The sequence below is a fragment of the Megascapheus bottae genome, chromosome 2 (genome assembly GCF_031878675.1).
Source record: "Megascapheus bottae isolate mThoBot1 chromosome 2, mThoBot2.hap1, whole genome shotgun sequence".
Taxonomy (NCBI): Eukaryota; Metazoa; Chordata; class Mammalia; order Rodentia; family Geomyidae; genus Megascapheus; species Megascapheus bottae.
The window spans coordinates 7,823,543-7,845,564 of NC_143510.1; the positions used below are offsets into that span (position 1 = coordinate 7,823,543).

Consider the following 22,022-nt stretch of genomic DNA (forward strand, 5'->3'; position numbering starts at 1 on the left):
TAGTAGAGCCCAAGGTTTCTACTGATTATGACAAATGAGGGAAACCATTGAGCCTAATTTCCTTTGAGTCTGGCTTACTTCACTTAATATGATTTTTTCTAAGACTTTCCATTTCCTAACAAATGGGGCGCTATTGTTTTTAAGTGACAATGGATAGAAGGACAATTCTACTCATTGCAAGTTAATCCTCTCATTGAGCTGCTCCCCCACCCCCACCCCAAGATGCACATAAACAGAGAGGATGGTGGTGTTAGCATGGCCATATAATGGTGTTTTAAAAACCAAACCAGGCCCAAACCCCAGGAATTCCTAGGAAGTTCTAGCCCCTTCTTATGACAAATACAGTGACACAGTGAAGGGTAGAGTAAGTAAATTGATTACAAGGCAGACATCTTCAGAATAAGATGGAATTCTGGCCACATCCTTCAACCATGTCCTTAGGCCTAGGGTGTGTCTAGGGATGTGAGAATGTGCTACATAGAAACATCTAGGGCGGCCTGAGCGCTCATGTTCCTTGAGCCAGGAGCCACTCAGTAGGTGATGGAGGCACTGAGTGGTGTCCTGTGAATCTGTGCATGTCCTTCCTGAGATTTGATTGTGCTGTGGTCTGTAAATCAGCCAGGGATGGGTCAGGTGAGGCCAGAGCAGCTGGCATGTGACTCCATTGTGATGTCACCCATCTCTCCTGGCTGGGGGTGGGAGACTTCAGGCTGACCACACCCCTTCATTTGCATACTTCCGATCGACCTATGGCCTGGGAGCATTCGGGCCACGCCCACAAACAAGCCTAGTTGCCTAATGTCCCTTGGATTCCATGATTCCAGCTCTCACTTTGCCAGGAGTTGACCAGGTGGACACAGCTCCGGCCCTTGTGGGAGCATGAAGACCGGCCGAAACTGCGGGAGCCCCACGACCACCCCAGGGCAGTGTGAGGCCCCCGAGGAGCCTCCCAAAGGCCCCAAAGATCCTGAGCAGACTGTGCCAGGGTTCCCCGAGCAGAATGAGGTGGGTACCTCCCTAGCACGCGTGCTGCAGGCCACCACCTGCATCCACACACATCTGCAGGATCTCTCCAGCCAAGTGCATACGGCGAGGCTCCAAGCCGGTCAGCTGGGGGACGCCCTGCACCATCTCCACAGAGGGAGCGAGGCCTTGCAGATGAGAGTCCAAAGGATGCAGGACAGCCTGTCTGCTCAGGGCCAGAGCCAGGAGGAGGAGGAGAAGGGGAAGGAGGAGGAACAGGAGGAGAAGGAGGAGAAGGGGAAGGAGGAGGAACAGGAGGAGGAGGAGGAGAAGAGGAAGGTAGAGGAGGATGAGGAGGAGGAGGACGACGACGACAATGACGAGAATGAGGACGAGGCCAAGGAAGGGGAGCAGGAGCAGGAGCAGGAGCAGGAGCATCAGGAGCAGGAGGAGGAGGAGGAGGACAAGAATGAGACCATGGAGGAGGAGTAGGAAGAGCAGGATCTCAGGCGCCTCAGGTGGCCCTGGGCCTGCAGCGCCCAAGGAGCTGGCAGCCGCCCAGACCCCTGCTGCCCCGCCCAGCCCCGATGGCACGCGCCCCGTGCTCATCCCCATCCCGGAGCAGCACCGCAGTGAGCAGCGGGAGCCTTGCCTCGATGGCCACCCACAGCCCCTTCCCGGGCCTCGCCGGGCCTGGGTCCTCGGGAGCCTCACTGGCCACATCCTGCAGCTTCCCCGGCTCCTGAAGGTCGTGGCCCACGCAGTCATGGATGACAAGTTTGCCCTCCCCTGCCCAGCTAATGATGAGCTGGTGGAGGTCGTGGTGCTTCCCTGAGGTCTGAGGGCCACCGGGAGAGGACAGGGCTCGGCCCCACACCACCCCTGTCACCCCAGTTCCCAACACCCCAAATCCTTACGCTGCGGTCTCCAGCAAGGCCAGACAGCGTGGCACAAGCAGTGCCCTGGGTTCCCGCCTGGCACAGGCACATGGGCAGGTCCACTGCACCCGCCCTCTCAGGCTTCCTCATGGAAGAGCGAACTGCAGCTCACAAGGCCCAGACCCTGGGCAACTGGACTAACTCTAGGGCCATCAGCAAAGCCTTCATGGGACTGACTGTATGTTATGTTCAGAGCCCACAGGGAGTCTGATGGGAGGAGTGGAATCAAACCTGAACCAAGAAAAGAGAATTGCTGCTGAGTCACTGAGAAGGGCTGGTGGTAAGGACTGCAACAAAGACAAGTTTTCTCACCATAGAACTTGGGGAGTGTTCATGAGTTAATATAGTTTTACATTTTATGATTGCATACATTTTTTACTATATTTTTATCTAATTTTTCACACTGCATTCACTTTTTTTGTTTCAAATGTCACAATAGGCAAACTGACAGGTGAAAGCTGAGTAAATGTAAGAAAAGAAAAACATCATCTAAGCTGAATATTTTGCAAAAATGAGAATCGAGATATATTGTAATTCAAAACTGCGTATCAAATGTAGCACTTACTGTAATAGAAATCCACATATAGTATATAAGATGTACACTTTTGCATTGAAACATGCTGTCATATATAGTATATAATTTTGTAGAATAAAATATAATATTCCAATTCATTCTTCATGGTTCTTTTTTGCTTCCTAAAAGAAGCCATTAGAAAGTCTGAAATTCTATGACTTGTGGAGGTGACCTGCACTGTGTGTGTGTGCAGGGCCGGTCCATCCTGCCAGCTCAGGACACAACACTGCTGACAGGAAAGGAAGGAGAGGGCCAGCCTCCCCCACAAGGTCATTCTCACCACCAGGCCTCACTCTGCAGCCTCTTCCTGTGGAACATGGCTAGAGCGGCCTCTGAGAGCCTTGAATCTGCAGGTGGGAAAGGAATCTCAGGGCCCCCAGTCCCTTGGCTCCCTGAGTAGCAGGGCTCTCATCCCAAAGCACTCTCTGCAACAAGTTTCTCTTTTTAGACCTCTAATCCTCAGCTCCTGCTGGGAGCTGCAAGCAGATGTACATACCAGAGAAATCAGGCCCAACAGTCAGGTGGACAAAAGCAAGAATGAGCTGAGAGGACCAAGTCAGGGTACTGCAGAAGGGAAGGGTGACCAGTGATCATTCTATACCAGGATCTCCTGTACCAGGATGGTCTCCAGTACCAGGTGATCTCTTGTACCAGGGCCAGCAGATTACACCTAACAGAAGTGAGCTAGAAAACTGTGGAATCGTGACAAAATGAATGCACTGAGCTCGAGAGAAAAGGATAGCAAGATTATTAAAAGCACAAGTAGAGTACAAGCCCAACCCCAGTGACCCAGGCCTGTCATCTTACCTACAGAGGAGGCTTAGGTCTCAGGGTGTGCAGTTTGAAACATGCCTGGGTAAAAAAAAAGGCTGCAAGAGAATTATTTCCAGTCAATCTCCAAAAAAGCAAAAAGTGGAAGTTCAGCTGTGGCTAAAGTCTTTGAGTGCCAGCCTTTAGCACAAAAGCTCAAGAACAGGCTGGGAATCTGTCTTTGGCTTAGTGGTAGAGTGCTTGCTTGGCATGCAGGAAGCCCTGGGTTTGATTCCTTAGTACCACGTACACATGAAAAAAGCTAGTAGTAGTACTACTGCTCAAGTTCAAGAGCAGTGCTCAGGCCCTGAATTCAAGCCCCAGGACTGCCCCCCTCCAGAAAAATGCTTAGGGACAGTGCCCTCGATGAACTTATGGACACACACACACAGAGACACATACTCTTCAAGAGTAGAGACTCTGTAGAGAAGGGTCTTGGAGTTGAGAGCCACGTGAAATACCCCAGTGACGTGGTCTTTGTGCTTACTGCTTCTCACTCTCCCCAGGCCATAACTTGCTGGTCTCTGGCCCTGGGCGAATGTGGATGTATATGGAATTGGGTATGCTTGATTGTATACCAGGCATTCACTACCAACCCAGGAGATTAAAGAAAAGGCAGTTAGTAGAAAGCCAGGGCATTATAGGAAAAAAGCATTTGAGTAGGAACTTAAAAAAATTAAAAACTAGAATAGGACTTTTGCTGGGCAGGCCTAAGTTCTAAGGACTGAGGATCAAAACTAACCCAACTACACAAATGTGCTAAGATTCTTATCTCCTATTCAGTAGCACAAAGCCAGAAGTAGAGGTGTGGCTCAAATGGGAGCGTACCCATCTTGAGTGGAGAAGAGAGAGCATAAGGACCTCAATTTAAGTCATGGTACCCACAGAAAAAAAATTACCCCTACCCTACAACCACTCAGTGCATACAAATTACTATGCTCATAGTGGTGAAAATATTCCTAACAAGAAATTTATAAGCTGGGCGTGGTGGTTCATGCCTATAATCCTAGCTACTCAGGAGGCTGAGATCTGAGGATGAAGGTTCAAAGCCAGCCCAGGTACAAAAGTACCTGAGACGCTTATCTTCAATTAACCTCTAGAAAATGGGAAGTGGGGCTTGGCTCAAGGGTAGGGTAGCAGCCTTGAGCTGAAGAGCTCAAGGACAACACCCAGGCCCAGGGGTAGGCTCATAGACTGAAGTGTGGCCTAGTGGTAGGGAGGAGGAGGAGGAGGAGGAGGAGGAGGAGGAGGAGGAGGAGGAGATATGAACATTTCCACACACTAAAAGGAAAGGAAGGAGAAAAGAGATGAATATTTTAATGTATTCCCAGTCCTTGATAATTTTTCCAACCATTAACTCTATTTGACAATGGACCAGGAAAGCAGGACTAAACAGAGCAGGAACAAAACTTAAGCCTGCACCCCACCCCCTCCCTGTCCCCCCTGCCACACACACACACACAGTCTCATGGATTTTCATACCCAGGCTGGCTTTGAACTGCAATCCTCAGATCTCTGCATCCTGAGTAGCTAGGATTACAGCTATGAGCCACTAGTGCCTATACAACTGTTCTTTATTAATTAGTTTTGGGGGGAACATGCTGGAAAGGATACCCAAGAATCGGGTCACCATTCTTCTGCCTTTAATTCTGCTGTGGACTCAAATAATATGATCCCCGTGCAGCCTTCGGATGATCTAATGTCTCAGCTTTTGTGAAATAACCTTGGGTACACTGGGGTACAGATCCAGCTGCCTGAACTCACCTCACTTGTGTGAGTCATAGGGACTCGAGGCCCTGGTCAGGCTATGTAGATGGAACTTGATTGATCACTTCATGTCAGGTGAGCAGGGTTAGTGGAGAAATCTAGGCTCTCAGAGGTGGTACTATGGTAGAGCGCTGGCCTTGCACTGAAGAGCTCAGGAACTATTCTGAGGCCAAGTTCAAGCCCCACAACCAACCAAATACAAAGTAAATAATTTTTTTTAAAAAAGAAGATAAATCTGGGCTTTGATCAATCAGCTTCCTGTAGGTAGAGCTCTCGGCCCCCTCTCCATATTCCCTTTACTGCTCTAACATGTCCCACATAGACATGAGCCATCATGTCTGCCCTATATTCTTTATTAGTGAAGCCATTTCAGCTCAATATCACTTGTATGTATCACTAAGTGCATGTATAATCTGCAAGCTCTATGACTTGGAGCTACAGGGGGTTCTAGAACAATATACTACCTTTACTAATCATCTGTAAAACCAGGGAAATTAGACATCTTCATGGAGGGCTCACACATGTAACTCTAGCTATTCAGGAGACTGAGAGTAGAAGATCACTGTTCTAGACTTCTCTGGGCAGAAAAGTCCTTGAGCTTCTTATCACCAATTAGCAAAAAGCCAGAAGTGGAGGTGTGGCCCAAAAGGGAAAACTAGAGTGAAAAAGCTAAGCAAGAATGGGAAACTCTGAGTTCAAGCTCCGGTACGTGGGCATGCAAGTGCATGCGCATTCACATGCATGTGGGGGTGCTCACACAATAACTAAATAAATCTCAACTTAATTGAGATTCCTTCTACTAGGACAGACTGATTGGTTGTATAGGGGTTTTATATACTAAAATACTTTTTAAATATTTAAGAATTTTTGTACTCTAAAATACTTCAAAATATTTAAGAATTTCTGAGTGACCACACAAAGTTACATAGGTGTGAAAACCCATATGCTGTTTTGGAAATGAACTCTATCTTAAACTTTAGCAACCAAAGACCATTTTTCAACAGTTCACATTTGGTATTTCCATGAAACTAACGAGATTATTAAACCAACTATAGGTTTCAAAGTGGTTGACTTGTAAGTGATGATTTTCTATTTTCAGACAACTTGATGCTTCAATATATTTAGACTTTTAAAACTATGTCAATAAATGCATAAAAGAAAAGCATCATAACTTGCTTTAATACAAAGGTGTTTTAATTTTAAAAAAAGTCAAAGTCTACATTAAATCAGGGAACCAAGAAATCTAAACTGTACAAGCTTTCTGTATACTCAGAAAACCCAAACACAAAGTTTACGAATAAAACTCTTAATTTCAATTAGCGTCTAACTTAAAGAAAATGTCATAATACCCAGTTGATTAAATAGTTTTGTCATTTCAATTAAATGATTCACCTGAAACATAGAAAACAGGCAACAGACAAAAGACTCTCAAGGGTACTCAAATGAAATTCCTAGTTTCCAAAGGGCAGACACAGTCTTTAATTGCTTTTAGATAGGCACTTAGAAATGCTTCAGTGAGGTGAATTCCCACTAGATTGTGAATCACTCACTCAACACCAGGGTAAAATGAGATGCTACACAAGCAAACTGTCCCAAATGACCTATCTATTGCTGAGAATTATAACTATTTTCATGTTCTCTCTGAAAAGATGTTCTTATTATGCAATAAGAAGGATTTTGGTTAATTCATCTCCATTATATTAATCTCAATCTTCCTTTCAGTCAATCTGAATTCACAATATATTCCAAACTAGAATTAGCATGCTTCAACAAAAGAATATTGCAGTTTCTTCACATTATACTCCTTTTTAAATATGCTCCTTTTTAAAAAGAGTAATTTTTTAAATAAAACAGGAACTAATCATGGTTGCGGCAAAGTGGTTATCTTCTCTATTCTGCATTTTTTTACACTTCAGAGGTAATGTCTCCATAGTAATGGTCTTCTGCTGATTAAAATCCCTTTAAAAATGACATGAGCTGAAGCTGGAAAATCTCATAAACCCTTGAGGATGTTACGGGGTTTTAGGGGGCATCTTGTTTTAAAATAAAGACAGCTATCACTAGAAAGATCAGTTGGTTGAGTTCAAATTTTCTAAGTACCAGGCCGCATGACCCAAACTAGAAAAGCAGAGATGGACTCTAACACATAAGGGCTCACCAAATCCTTGAACATACAAAGACAAGAGGATGGGAGGACACTAGAATGGCCTCACTGGTACTTGGTGGAGTTACTAGCAGCACATTTATAAAAGCTTTTGTAGATATGCATAATACTTGTATATAATTCTTTGCTCTTAGGAAAGACATTCCTACACAAAAATCGTCACTTAAGGTTTGGAACTGAGGATCTGTAATCCTATCAATTAACAGAATAAACATTAAGTCATTATATTATTTCTCAACTGTAGCGCCAAAACCTTGAAAGGTCAATTTACAATTAAAATATTGAGTAACTAAAGACTGCTTGATTCTTGGGTAAATAAGATAATTTGATGTGACATTATCAATCCAGTCGCTCTAATGACAACCCTCTGACCTGTTCTCCTTCTTTGCTTCCATGGTATCAGCACAATAATGGAACTGAACCCAAACAGGGCCCACCATTAACAAAATCTTTCCTATTTGAATATAGTATTTCTATATGAGCTCCACTCTGTTCAGATTCTTTGGTAATTTTGGAGCATAAATAAAGACATTCACACAGTACTACAAGTTTATCAAAGGAAAAAAATCTCATCAGAAGTCCTAAAAGGTTATCAGCTATGATATGTAGCAACTTTCTAGAAAACCAAAGTAAGTTAGCTCTTAGTTTTCTGCAAGTCTTTTTTCACATGATCAGAAATTTAACATTAAAAAATATAAATAAAAATAGGTTCTACAAATAGCCTTCATGATCATTTCTGAAATTCAATTTATTGTCATGTCTTCTTGTCAAAAAAAATTTCTCCTGCTACAGGAAAAGCAACTTTATATTTTATATTATACAGGATATTTCCCTATGAATATATAGATTATGAATATAAATAAAGCTCATCAATATTTCTATAGTTAAATTAAGTATCTTAGTGGAGTATTTGAGTGAAGGTGTTAAATTTCTTCCTCATTAGAAACATCACCGCTGACTGTGGAGTTTGTATAGTAACTTGATAATAAATTCTACTTTTTAAAGATGTAGTTAGTATATTTCTTTTTAAATGTCTTTAAAACTGAAATTGTCTTCATATTCTATAGATGTCCAAACCAGCAGGGTGGATATTCTATCTCTAACTGTGGAAGGTGACTTTTACTGATTTCATAGATCCAGAACATGTGCAATAAATCAGCAAAATGAGCCAGACCACAGTGTTACACGTTACCCTACCTGGATTTAAAGGATATGTATTTCTCCTAAACTGACTAGAGTGGTTACAGTTCAAAGCCTCGGCACACACAGGCAGAATAAAACCTTCATATGCATGTAGGTAGTGCAGTTAGAAAGGGATGTACATTCCTTCTCTAGTACCTTCGTATAATTAACAAAAATAATAAAATATTTTTAAAAAAATAGCCAGCTGGCACTGCCAACCCATTCCTATAGTAGTCCTAGAAACCCTTAAACTTGAAGCATTCCCTCTCCAGTCAGTAAGCACCACAGTCTTCAGTGTCTTAGATTTCCAAGCCAGCCTTGTGAGGCATCTACCTGAGTTCTCTTGGCTGTGGGTCAAGGTGACCTTCATTCACAATTTCCCAGCTTTCATGTATATGGGAATAGTGCCACGCTGGGTCAACCCTTAGAACCTTTTATAGGTATAATTGAGAAAACCCAGTCTTTGGATTTGTAGTCCGGTTCTGTGATATTTGGCACTAGAGAAAAAAAGCAAAAGATTATAATTAGTGAAATATCATTACCATCAACATTTTTTTGGGGGGGGATTGGTCATGGGGTTTGAACTCTGGGACTGGGCACTGTCCTGAGCTCCTCAGCTCAAGGCTAGTGCTCTAGCACTTGAGCCACAGTGCCACTTACAGTTTTCCAGTGGTTACTTAGATGTAAATGTCTCATGGACTTTCATGCCAGAGCTGGCTTTGAATTGTGATCCTCAGATCTCAGCCTCCTGAATAGCCAGGATTACAAGTGTTCAGCCATCTGTGCCCAGCTCACCTTCAACTTTTGAATGACAACTTAGTGTAAAACTCCCTTACCTGGTTGTAAGATATCAGATTCGGGGAAGTCATCAAAATTTGAAGTGTCATCAATACTTTTGATTTCTATAGGGATTGCTGCTGGCCTTTCCCTATAAAAATAGGAAGCAAAAAAAACATGAAAAAGTGCTCTTGAACTCTTAAGTGTTCAACAAATAATTCCTGAAAACTCTGTATGCTATTTTATAAATATTCGAATGGCCAAAGACATTTAATGTCAACTTGAAAATAAAAAGTAGATTTCAAACTAGTTGAGTATAATTTTTTTGTTTGTTTTACAAGTCCTGGGCTTTGGCTCAGGGGCTAAGCACTGTTCTTGGGTTTTCTCAAGGCTAGTGCTCTACCACTTGAGCCACAGAACCACTTCTAGCTTTTTCCTATGTATTTTTAATTCCTATGTACCAAGGAATTGAACCTGAGTCTGCGCATGCTAGGCAAGCACTCTACCACTAGGCCAAACTCCCAGCCCCAAGTTGAGTATAATTTTTTAATGTGTCAATTAATTTGAACTTTTATTATGCTCCATTCATCCATCCATTTATTCTGACAACAGTAGGGTTTGAACTTAGGTTTGCATACCAAGCGCTCTACCATTTGAACAACAATCTCCAGTCCTTTTTTTTCTTTATTTTTTTTTTGTCCAGGACAAACCTGCACTATGCTCCTCTTATTTATGCCTCCCATGTAGTTGGGATGATAGAGGAATACCACCATACCTAGCTTTATAGGTTATGTTGCTATGTTTTGGTTTTGGCTTTGGTTTTTGCCAGTCCTGGGGCTTGAACTCAGGAACTGAGCACTGTCTTTGGGTTTTCTCAAGGCTAGAGCTCTACCACCTGAGCCATAGCACCACTTCCGGCTTTTTCTATGTATGTGGTACCAAGGAATTGAATCAGGGTCTTCGTGCATGCAAGGCAAGCACTCTACCACTAGGCCAAACTCCAGGCCCCTTTTTGTTTTGTTTTGTTGATGCTGGTCTTGGGTGCTGTCTCTGAGCTTTTTTTAGCTCAAGGCTAGCACTCTACACTTGAGCCACGGTTTCACCTCGACCTTTAAAAAAACTTTTTTGGGGCTGGGCCCCCAAACAGTGTGACCTAGTTGTACAGTACTTGCCTAGCATGCATGAAGCCCTGGGTTCCATTCCTCAGTACTAGATACATAGAAAAAGCCAGAAGTTGTGCTGCAGCTAAAGTGGTAGAGAGGCAGCCTTGAGAAAGCCCAAGGATGGTGCCCAGGCCTTGAGTTTAAACCCTACAACTGGGAAGGAAGGAAGGAAGGAAGGAAGGAAGGAAGGAAGGAAGGAAGGAAGGAAGGAAGGAAAAGAAAGAAAGAAAGGAGAAATTAGTAGTTAATAGGAGGGAAGAAGCTCATGGACTTTCCTGCCTGTGGTGGCATCAAACCACAATGCTCAGATCCTAGCCTCCTGAAAGCTAGAATGACTGGCATGAGCTACCAATGTCCAGCCTCTGCCACTTTTTGGGGGGAGGGGTATGGAATGGGGGATCATGGGCTTTCAACTTTGGACCTGGGCATTGTTCCTGAGCTCTTCAGCTCAAGGCTACCACCCTACCCCTTGAGCCTCAGTCTCACTTCCCATTTTCTAGTGAAGAGTCTCACGGTCTTTAGTGCCTAGGCTGGCTTTGAACAATCTTAGTCTCCTGAGTAGCTAGGATTAAAGGCGTGAGCCACCACACTGGGCCCTCTGTCACTTTTTGCTGGAGCAAAAATGGATCTCCCCCACAATCTTTTCAACTACTACTTTCCAAGTAGCTGAGATTGCAGGCATGAGTCATTGTGCTCACAGTCTAGCATGCTACTTATTTTTGCCAGTCCTGGGGCTTGAACTCAGAGCCTGAGCACTATCCTTGGGCTTTCTCAAGGCTAGTGTTCTACCACTTGAGCCACAGCACCAGTTCTGGCTCTTTTTCTATGTATGTGGTACTGAGGAATTGAACTCAGTGCATGCTACGCAAGCACTCTACCATTAGGCCAAATCCCTGGCTCTAGCATGCTATTTTTTTTTTGCCAGTTCTGGGCTTGAGCTCAAGGCCTGAGCACTGTCCTTGGGCTTTCTCAAGGCTAGAGCTCTACCACTTGAGCCTCAGCACCACTTCCGGCTTTTTTTTCTTTCTTTTTTTTTTTTTTTGCCAGTCCTGGGCTTTAGCTCAGGGCCTGAGCACTGTCCTTGGACTTTCTCAAGGCTAGAACTCTACCACTTGAGCCTCAGCACCACTTCCGACTTTTTTCTATGTATGTGGTACCGAGGAATCGAACCCGGGTCTTCATGCATGCTAGGCAAGCACTTTAACCACTAGGCCAAACTCCCGGCCCCGTCCGGCTTTTTTTTTTCTATGTACGTGGTACCGAGGAAATGAACCTGGGTCTTCGTGCATGCTAGGCAAGTACCCTAACACTAGGCTAAGCTCCCGGCCCTAGCATGCTATTTTTTAAGTGGAAAAAAAAAAGAAAAGAAAAGAGCTACTTAAGGAAAAGGAAAATTGAAGTTTGTTAAAAAATTTTATACTCAAAAGCTATGTACATATGGCCTTATAGGATGAGGCTAAGCGAAATGATCTCCAAAATATGAAAACAAGAGGTTTACCTTTATGATTGCTGTTCTTAATACACTATGTGAAGTTTTCTTTTTTTTCCCCTTATGGTTTATTTCCTGTTGTTACTGTATCTGACTTTGGAAGCTGGTATATTGTATATATGTTTATTTCAAATAGGAAAGGGAAGGGGAAAACCAAGGTGATTGGAAGGGGGTGGGAAGAGGGCAAGTGGGAGAAAAACCGGGAAAGGGGTATCAATGTTCAGGAAGTGATATACCCACTATCTGACAAATCTAACTGTACCCCCTATACATCACCTCAACAATAAAATACAACTTTAAAAAAAGAGAGAAAGAGAAATAACCACAGAGAAATGTCTTTGATTAAAGGCTGAGAGATATTGAAGTTATCCTTATAACAAAATTCAGATTGTTCTAATACTGGGGCCAAAAATGGATGATCATGAGAATCACCTGGGAAACATTTCAGATAGACTTCTAGGCTCTCAGCCCAGCAATTTTGTTTAAAAAAAAGATTTTATAATTACTGATGCTTAAAATATGTACATAGCCATAATTATTACACCTTCTTTATACATTAAGTGTAACTCAGTTTAGTTAGAACCATAGATCCTGGATATCTGAGCTCAACTATTAGTATGAAGTTGGGCAGTTAAGTCCCTGTTCTACAACTGCTCTCTGATTATAAAACCAAGAGACTGGACTGGCAGTCTTCAAACATCTTTCCAATCTTAAAAAGTGTGAGACAATAGTTGAAATATATCAATGAAATGATCTCTGTATACTTCGATAACTATAAACATTTAGCAGTTAAGAGTCAGGACTAGCTATCCTTGAGCCAAAAGCTCAGAGACAGTGCACAAACCCTGAATTCAAGCACCAGGACTTGCAGAAGTAAGTAAGTAAATAAATAAATAAATTCTAGACAGGCACCAGTGGCTCACACTTATAATCCTAGCTACTCAGGAAGCTGAGATCTGAGGATACTGGTTCAAACTTGACCCAGGTAGAGAAGTCTGTGAGACTCTTATTTCCAATGAACCGGCAAAATGCTGAAAGTGGAGGTATGACTCAAGTGGTTAGAGTGTCAGCCTTCAATGAAAAAGCTAAATAATGGTCTGAGACCCTGAGGTGAAGTCTCCCCACCTTCAAAACACACACATACAACTAACAACATCAACAACAAAATCCTGACATAGTAACATTTTAACGGTGCTACTTCTTGCACTGTATCAGACAGAGCTACCCACTAAATCTAGAAAGCTTCTGATTCAAAACCTTTGGAACATACCTGATGTGCCCCCAATCTACACCTTCAAAAAAGGGATGACCTTTTATTTCCTCTACTCTATTATTCCCAATTCTATTTTCAGAGTCAATACAAAATCTAGAGGAAGAAAGAGAAAGTAATATATAAATTACATTTAATATATAAATTACAAGTTGTATTGTTTCGTATGGTTTAGGTTTTTTTAACATTTTTTTTTTTGGTGGGTCATGGGGCTTGAACTCTGCCTGCGTGCTGTCCCCAAGCTCTTCAGCTCATGGCTAGTTTTCTAGTGATTAATTGGCAATAAGAGTCTCAGGTCCTTTTGTGCCTGGATTGGCTTTGAATATTGATCCTCAGATCTCAGCATCCTGAGTAGCTAGGATTACAGACGTAAGGCAGAGCTGCAATTATGTACTTAAGTTTTGCTGTGTTTATTGTGGAAAATGGCACTATTCAGAAAAATGATTCTAAATATTTTGAGGCCATTTCTGATTGCCTACATTAATAATATTCACGCTTAACATTGATAAAATGCTAATACTTTAAGGGCACTTTGTTTTCTAATTTAGAAACTCCAAAGTCAAATACCCTTAATGAATTCATTATTTTATTTTCCATTTTTCCTTTTTTCTGTCGTGTCTATGTGTGTATGTGCGCGTGTGTGGGCTTGCATGCATGTACACATGAACATTTGTACTGGGGACTGAACTCAGGCCCTGGACATTGTCTTTTTTGCTGAAGAGTGGCTTTCTGCCACTTGAGTCACAGTTTCACTTGCAGCTTTTTGCTGGTTCCCACCAGGCTGGCTTCTAACTACGATCCTCAGACTTCAGCATCCCAAGTAGCTAGGATTACAGGCATGAGCCACACACACACAATTGCTAAAAGTAGAATGGCTATTGGAAACATAAACACATCTACACAGACATAAAACCTATGACTCTATCGATATACTGTTTTATTTCATAAATTAATATGTATCTATGATATATAGCCTAATTTTGATTATGTTCTAAAAACTAAGTGCCAGTGATTGTATACAGATTCCCTTCTTGAACACTTGTTTGTTAAACATGTAATTTGAAATATGATATAAAAATCAATGTTAATAAATTCCTTAATAAAAAAAAGACTAAACTAAAAAAAAAGTAGAATGGCTGCATCACTTCGGAGATTTTATACAATATCAACCATCAAATCTCATGTATATGTTCTTTGCAGCCACATAAAACAGTACAAAATTTCCTCTTGTTGATGAAAAGAATGGAAGTTTTGCTTAGATTTCATATACAGACCTCTTATTTTCCTTTTTTCTCTCCAACAGCATTGGGTCATCAATTTTTTTTTTAATTTTTTTGCCAGTCCTAGGGCTTGAACTCAGAGCCTGGGTACTATTCCTGAATACTTTTTTTTTTTTTTGCCAGTCCTGGGCTTGAGCTCAGGGCCTGAGCACTGTCCTTGGACTTTCTCAAGGCTAGAGCTCTACCACTTGAGCCTCAGCACCACTTCCGGCTTTTTTCTATGTATGTGGTACCGAGGAATCGAACCCGGGTCTTCATGCATGCTAGGCAAGCACTTTAACCACTAGGCCAAACTCCTGGTCCCTATTCCTGAATACTTTTGTTCAAGGTTAATGGTCTACTGCTTGAGCCACAGAGCCACTTCCAGCTTCTTCTGTGTATGTGGTACCAAGGAATCAAACCCAGGACTTTGTGCATGCTAGGCAAGCACTCTATTACTAGGTTACACTCCTGGCCCAAATGTCATTTTTATTTTTATTTTTTTGTCAGTAGTGGGACTTGAACTCACCTGAGCTTTTTTTGCTCAAGGCTATCATCTACCACTTTGAGCCACAGTGCCACTTCCAGTTTTTTAGTGTTTAGCTGGTGATAAGAAACTTGGGCAGGAAGTTTGGCCTAGTGGTAGTATGCTTGCCTAGCATGTACGAAGACCTGGGTTTGATTCCTTGGTACCATAAACAGAAAAAAACTGGAAGTGGTGCTGTGGCTCAAGAGTTGTAGCCTTGAGAAAGGCCAAGGACAGTGCTCATGCCCTCAGTGCAAGGCCCAGGACTGGCAAAAAAAAAAAATTAAGAATTTCTATGGATCAAACTTCAATTCTTGGATCTCAACATGCTGAGTAGCTAAGATTACAACAATATCTGGCTGAGACATATTGCTTTTAAGAAATATCAGTATCAGGGCCGGGAGTTTGGCCTAGTGGTAAAGTGCTTGCCTAGCATGCAGGAAGACCCGGGTTCAATTCCTCGGTACCACATACATAGAAAAAAGCCAGAAGTGGTGCTGAGGCTCAAATGGCAGAGTGCTAGCTTTGAGGAAAAAGCCCAAGGACAGTGCTCAGACCCTGAGCACAAGCCCAGGACTGGCAAAAAAAAAAAAAGAAATATCAGTATCTGCACCAATCTTTTTTGTTTTCAATTCCATAAAATAGCTCCTTTTCCTCTTCTCACATTTTCCCAGTGAACTTCCTTTTAGGAAGCTGGTCTGTATAGATCAGGAATATTCTCTCCCCTCTACAAAAATGAAACAGATATTTGACTGGGTTTTAGGACATCCTGAAATTCTCCAAGAAGTTAACCACTAACCTGAGAATTAAATCCTTTGCTTTCTCAGAGATAGGTACTTCTGGAGGAAATACTAATGTTTCTTTCCAGTTCATCACTTTTCTGTATGTTTCTTGAGGTGTTTCAGAACAGAAAGGTGGATAGCCTACATAGTAAGAAAAACAAAGGTTCTATCCATTTTCATGATCAATTAAATTACACCTACCAAATACTTGCCATAACAAAATAACCCTGAATACTATGATAACAATAAAGTAATGCCAACATGTATAGTTTTATACTATAAGTGATATTATAGCAATAATACATTTAGGGTATCCATCCTCTCAAGTCACCTGAAGAGCTAAGGAGACTTTTCTTTTCTTCTTGTCTGTCTCTCTCTTTCTCTCTTTCTCTCTTTCTGTCTTTCTTTCTCTCTTTCTCTCTTTCTTTCTTTCTCTCTTTCTTTTTTTTGTCCTGATACTGAGGCATGAAGGCTTGAGCTCTTGCTTAGCTTTTTCACTCAAGGTCAGCACTGTACCACTGAGCCACACCTCCTCATCCAGCTCTTTGCCGGGCAGTTGGAGATAAGGGTCTTACCATTTGTCTAGGATTACAGGTATGATCACTGGGAATCAGCTGTGCTACAACTCTGGTACATGAGAGCTGAGGTTAACTTTGCTTCTGGCAACAGGATCTAGTATTTATCATTATGTGCTTAATACTGAGAAGGCAGAAATGAGTTTAAAATAGTTCAGCTACTTTTGCTCATATCTGTAAGTAAGTTCAAACAACAACACTCAAGGAAATACCCACATTGTATATGTAAATTAAGAACAAAACATACCTATTAGCATTTCGTACATAATGACTCCCAGAGACCACCAATCACACAGTTTGTTATAACCAGTCTGCATGCATACCTCTGGAGCAATATAATCTGGAGTCCCAACTGTGGAGTATGCCTGCAAAGGAACAGCTTGTTAAATCAGCATTCTCTGTGTGCGTGCGTGCGTGTGTGTGTGTGTGTGTGTGTGTGTGTGTGTGTGTGTATGCATGTGCACGAATATGAGCCAGTACTGGCACTTGAACTCAAGGCCTGAGCACCCATCAGCTTTTTTGCTTTAATGCTCACATTCTACTACTTAAGCCAGACCCCCACACTGGCATTTTGCTGGTTAACTGGAGATAAGAGTCTCATGGACATTTTTGCCCAGGCTGGCTTCATATCATGCCCCTCAGATCTCAGCTTCCTGAGTAGGTATGATTATAGGCATGAGCCATAGGTGCATGGCTTCAAACAAACCATTAAAAATTAAATAGCACTCAAGAAGAAAGTAAATTCCACCCAAGTCCTGGGTCTTGGACTCGAAGCCCTGGGCCTCTTTGTGCTCAAGGCTAGTACTCTACTACTAGTGAACCATAGCACTACTTCTGAGGAAGTAAATTCTTTGACCAATAATTATTTTCCATGTTTATCAAGTGTAAGGTTTAGTGATGGTACTGAGTAAGATAATATGTTATAAAAATGTGATTCTGTCCTCTAAGAGGTTCTAGTAAGGGCTAGAAATGTGGCTTAGTGGTAGAGTGTTTGCCTAGCATTCATGAACCTCTGGATTTAATTCCTCAGTACCACATAAACAGAAAAGGCCAGAAGTATAGCTGTGGCTCAAGTAGTAGAGTGTTAGCCTGTATAAAAGAAGCTCAGGGACAGTTCTCAGGCCCTGAGTTCATGCCCCAGAACTGGAAGAAGAAGGAAGAGGAGGGGGGAGGAGGGAGAGGAGGAGGAGAAGGAGGGAGAGGAAAAGGAGGGGAGGAGGGGGGGAGAAGAAGGAGGAGGAGGAGGGGGAAAAGGAGAAGGAGAAAGGAAGAAGAAAAGGAAGAAGAGGAAGAAGAGGAGGAGGAAGAAGAGGAAGAGTTCAAGTAAGCTGGGTGCTGGTAGTACTCAGGTAGGCTAGTGCTCTATCACTTGAACCCTACCTTCACTTCTGGCTTTTTTGGTGGTTAACTAGAAGTAAGAGTCTCATAGACTTTTCTCCCCATGCTGGCTCTGAATCATAATCCTCAGATCTCAGCTCTCTGAGTAGCTAGGATTACAAACTGGTGACTAGCCTTCCTTTTTTTTTTTTGCCAGTCCTGGGGCTTGAACTCAGGGCCTAAGCACTGTCCTTGGGCTTCTTCCTCAAGGCTAGAGCTTTGCCACTTGAGCCAGAGCACAATGTCTGGCTTTTCTATGTGCATGGTACCAAGGAATCGAACCCAGGGCTTCAAGCATGCTAGGCAAGCAATCTACCACTAGGCCAAACTCCTGGCCTTTTTTTTTTTTCAATTCTTAGTTTCTATAAAATCCTATAAAAATTGCATCTTTAAGGCAGTTGTTTTGTTTTTTTTCCAGTCCTGGGCTTGAACTCAGGGACTGAGCTCTGTCCTTGGACTTTCTCAAGGCTAGAGCTCTATCACTTGAGCCTCAGCACCACTTCTGGCTTTTTTCTATGTATGTGGTACCGAGGAATCGAACCCGGGTCTTCATGCATGCTAGGCAAACACTTTAACCACTAGGCCAAACTCCGGGCCCAAGGCAGTTGTTTTTAATGAGGAGTTTTGCTGTTTGACAATGTGTGACAGCAGATTCTGTCATCTCTGTGACCTGAGGAAAGACATGACTATAGTTAGTGGGCAGAGAAAATTTCCTGCTCCAAATATGAATACCTTACTCTCTACTTCTCCTTTGGAAAACATCAATATGCATACTTATCACCTGTCATCTGTGAATTCTCTTGCCATATTTTTGTTTTGGTTTTTAGATATGGTCCCAACTATGAAGCCACCACAATCTCCTGAATGCTGGGATTACAGGTATGTACCAACATGTCAGATCTCTATCACGCCGTATTTCTAAGTCATATTCCTTTTCCCCCCTATTATAAGTAGGGAATACAGCTATTATTTTCTCAACTATGAAATCTAATCTAAAAGTGATACATGTAAAGATAAAACGTTTTTTTCACCTTAATATAGAACTTCATGTTTAATAAACAAACACTGAACTAAACTGAATAGAAGGATGGTAGGACGGAGGCTAGCCTGGGCTGCATGGTCAGATCTTGTTACATGTAAACAAGTAAGCCATGAACCAGAAAGGACTTTCTAGCATAGATTATAATTACTTGGGTTAGTGAGAGAATGAGCTCAATGATTCAGAGGTCATTTATACGGTTTTAATGGCTGTCAGAATATTATTTGAATTAGTACCCCTTTAATTACTTGGTTGGACAAATATTTATGGAGCATTTATATGTGTTTAGCATTGAATAAAGGAAGTAGGAAAACAAATTCAAAAGGCATATCCAGGTTGATATTGTCCAAAAAGATGTACTCATGACCTGACTTATAAAATGTTAAGCCCTCTGTTCAAAACCTTTATAATAACAATAAAAATGCAGTTAATTTTTTTCATTTAGTGTTTTTAAAGACATATTCTTAAGAATACATAGTTTGGTTGGGGACTGGGGGCTCATACCTACTCCATAGGCTGATATTTGATGATCAAAGTTCAAAGCCAGCCCTGGCAGACAAAGCTGAGAAACTCTTAACTCCAACCAACTAACAAAAAGTTGAAAGTGGAGGTGTGGCTCAAGTGGTACAACACCGTGCTCAAGCCCTGAGTTCAATCCATGGTATGGGCACAAATACTCATATACAAAATGTGGTTGACTCACCAGCTGTCTCCTGTTCTTCTTCCATGTTTCTGCTTTCCTCTTGGAGTTCATGTTCTGAAATGCTAATTTCAACAGGAAAAAACTGTCATCATGAGGGGAAAACTCTCACCAGAAACCCAAATCACACAGATAGAGACACACAGACACAGACACAGACACACACCAATTTAAGGAAGAGATCTGTCCTTAACATTATTGAATTAAACAGAACAGGGGGAAAAAACTAACAAAGCAAACTTACAGAAATCACTTGGTGGGTTGTGTGTGAGATTTCTGTAGAATTCAGTCCTGTGGGCTTTCTTTAACCCCGTGCATAACCCAAAATCAGATAATTTTACATGTCCCTAAAAACAGAAAGTCCCAAGAACACCAATTTATATTAACATTGAAAACAGCAACTAAAATAAAAAAAACAAAAAAAAATCTTATTACAAACTCTTCTTTTTAAATGTAAAGCTGTAAAACTTCTTAGCTTAGAACTCATACTGTCTGGCCCTGATGGCTCAGGCCTATAATCCTAGCTACCCAGGAGGATAAGATCTGAGGATTCTGGTTTGAAGCTAATCCAGGCAGACATAAGACTCCATGAATTAGCAAAATGCTGCCAGTGGAGATGTGGCTCAAGTGGTAGAGCACCAGCTTTGAATGAAAAAGACAGAGCCTAGAGCCCAGGCCCTGGGTTCAAGCCCCAGTATTAAAAAAAAATTCATCATGGTAAAAATGAAAAATTATGAATATCTCAGGATGATGATTTTTTAAAAGGTAGAAAACAGACAAAATAGGAGCTAGGAGCTGTAACCCCATGGTGTCCTTCCCCCTCCAGCCCTAATTTGCTATATCATTCTATGAAACAATGTAGTTTACCAATGATCTGAAATTGCAGATGACCATTTCCAACCATACTACCAGCTCTATTTTTCTGTAAGACAATCAGCAGAGCCTAGTAAGCCTCTAGTTGAGTCACGTGCCTTGGCATCCAATAAAAGGTTGTCTGGCTTAATATCCCGATGAATAAAACCCAACTGGTGGATTGCATCTATTGCTAGAACAGTCTCTGAAATGTAGAACTGTGTTTCTTCTTCTGACAAGCTATCCTTCTTCATTAACAATGTCATCATGTCACCTAAATAAAGGAAGGGACCATGTTAACTGAAAAGGCCTTGAAGGGGAAAAATATTGCAAAAGCGTGCGTGCGTGTGTGTTTATGCACATGCACCGGTACTCGAGCTTGAAATGAGGACCTGGATCTCACTCTTAGCTCTTTCACTCAAGTTTGGGGCTCTACCAAAGTGGAGTGCTATAGCTCCACTTTGGCTTTATTCTGGTTTATTGGAGCCACAAGGTTCATACTTTCCTGCCTGAGCTAGAGAGATCCTGAGATCTCAGTTTCCTGAGTAGCTAGGATCACAGGTGTGAGCCACCTGCTTCTTTGTATGTTTGACTCATACCTATAACTAGTGGTGGGGTGTCACTGCATAATGTGTCATGGCTCTGGGGATAGAGTATCAAATTAAATTAGAGCAGATCTGATAACCTACCAGTCAACCTTCAGAATAAGTTGATGAGAATAATATGCTAAATTGTGCAAAAAGAATCAGAATATACAAACACATTCCTTCTGAAGTTTCAAAAACAGCCTGAGATGGGCACTGGAGGCTCAGGCCTATATTCTAGCTATTCAGATGGTTGAGTTGTAAAGCTCAAGGCTCAAGGCAGGAAGACAAACCCAAGAGATACGCTTATCTCCAATTATGCAGCAAAACGCTAGAAGGTATGGCTCAATTAGTAGAGCATCAGCCTTGAATGCCAAGCAAGAACCCAATTATGTGAGTTCAAGCCCCAGTTCTGGCACACAGAAACAAACAGTTGAGCTCCTCAGACCAAATAGGACATCAGCCCACTAAAGAAGTCACTTCTAGACATTCTTTCATTTTCAAGTCTTTTTTTTTCTTTAAAAAGGAAAATAATTTTAACCATTGTAAACACTATTGTACTTCTGACACAAAACTGACAACTGATAGCATTTATTATATATACTTTAAGTCTTGAAAAATATAATATGTGAGCTGGATACTGATGACTCAGGCCTGTAATCCCAGTTACGCATGGGGCCAAGATCTGAAGACTAAAGTGTGAAGCCAGTTCAAGCAAAAACATGCCATGAGACTCTTATCTTCAATTAACTAGCAAAAAGTTATAAATGGAGCTGTGACTCAAGTGGTAGAATTGCAGTCCTGAATTTAAGCCGTAGTATGTTACACAAAATATTACTATTCTGTAGCCAGGCGATAGAAACAATCCAGATGCCCTACTACAGAAGAATGAATACAGAAAATGTGGTGTGTGTGTGTGTGTGTGTGTGTGTGTGTATGAAATTCTACATAGCCAACAGACAAGATAAAATAATGGCATTTGCAGGGAAGTGGATAAATCTAGAGCAAATCATGTTGAGTGAGACAAGTCAAGACCAAAGGAACAAAAGGCGCATGGTATCCTTAATATGTGGCTATCAGATCCAAACAGTACAAGAGTGGGACTCAAAAGTTGCATACCCAATGCTATGGACATGGTATTGGAAATAAACACAACTACATAGTCATAAAAACTTATGACTCTATAGACATATTGTTTTTTACATAGATTATTATGTATCTATGACATACA

General features: G+C 41.8%; 1 protein-coding gene and 1 long non-coding RNA gene across 2 annotated transcripts; one reads left to right on the forward strand and one right to left on the reverse strand.

Annotated features, from left to right (window-relative positions):
• Positions 1 to 585: 585 nt before the first annotated feature.
• Positions 586 to 2,260, forward strand: LOC150066342 (uncharacterized). The gene is made up of 2 exons (XR_016532951.1): positions 586 to 1,005; positions 2,095 to 2,260. It is a non-coding gene; the product is annotated as an uncharacterized LOC150066342 (long non-coding RNA).
• Positions 2,261 to 8,815: 6,555 nt separating this feature from the next.
• On the reverse strand, positions 8,816 to 21,465 carry LOC150066343 (serine/threonine-protein kinase 38-like). Its single transcript, XM_090318532.1, has 9 exons — positions 21,462 to 21,465; positions 20,327 to 20,481; positions 19,600 to 19,702; positions 19,359 to 19,420; positions 16,487 to 16,604; positions 15,682 to 15,805; positions 13,098 to 13,193; positions 9,235 to 9,326; positions 8,816 to 8,895 (listed from the first exon to the last, which is right to left on the reverse strand). Exons 1-9 carry the CDS (start codon positions 21,463 to 21,465, stop codon positions 8,816 to 8,818), a joined length of 834 nt encoding a protein of 277 aa, XP_090174658.1.
• Positions 21,466 to 22,022: the final 557 nt, after the last annotated feature.

What these genes read in the sequence shown, in the direction of transcription:
- LOC150066343 (XM_090318532.1), bottom strand. An exon ending in GTAGATTGGGGGCACATCAG is followed by an intron (nt 9,327 to 13,097) that starts GTATGTTCCAAA and finishes CTATTTTTATAG; the next exon opens with GGAAAGGCCAGCAGCAATCC. An exon ending in ATCTGATATCTTACAACCAG is followed by an intron (nt 8,896 to 9,234) that starts GTAAGGGAGTTT and finishes TTTTTTCTCTAG; the next exon opens with TGCCAAATATCACAGAACCG.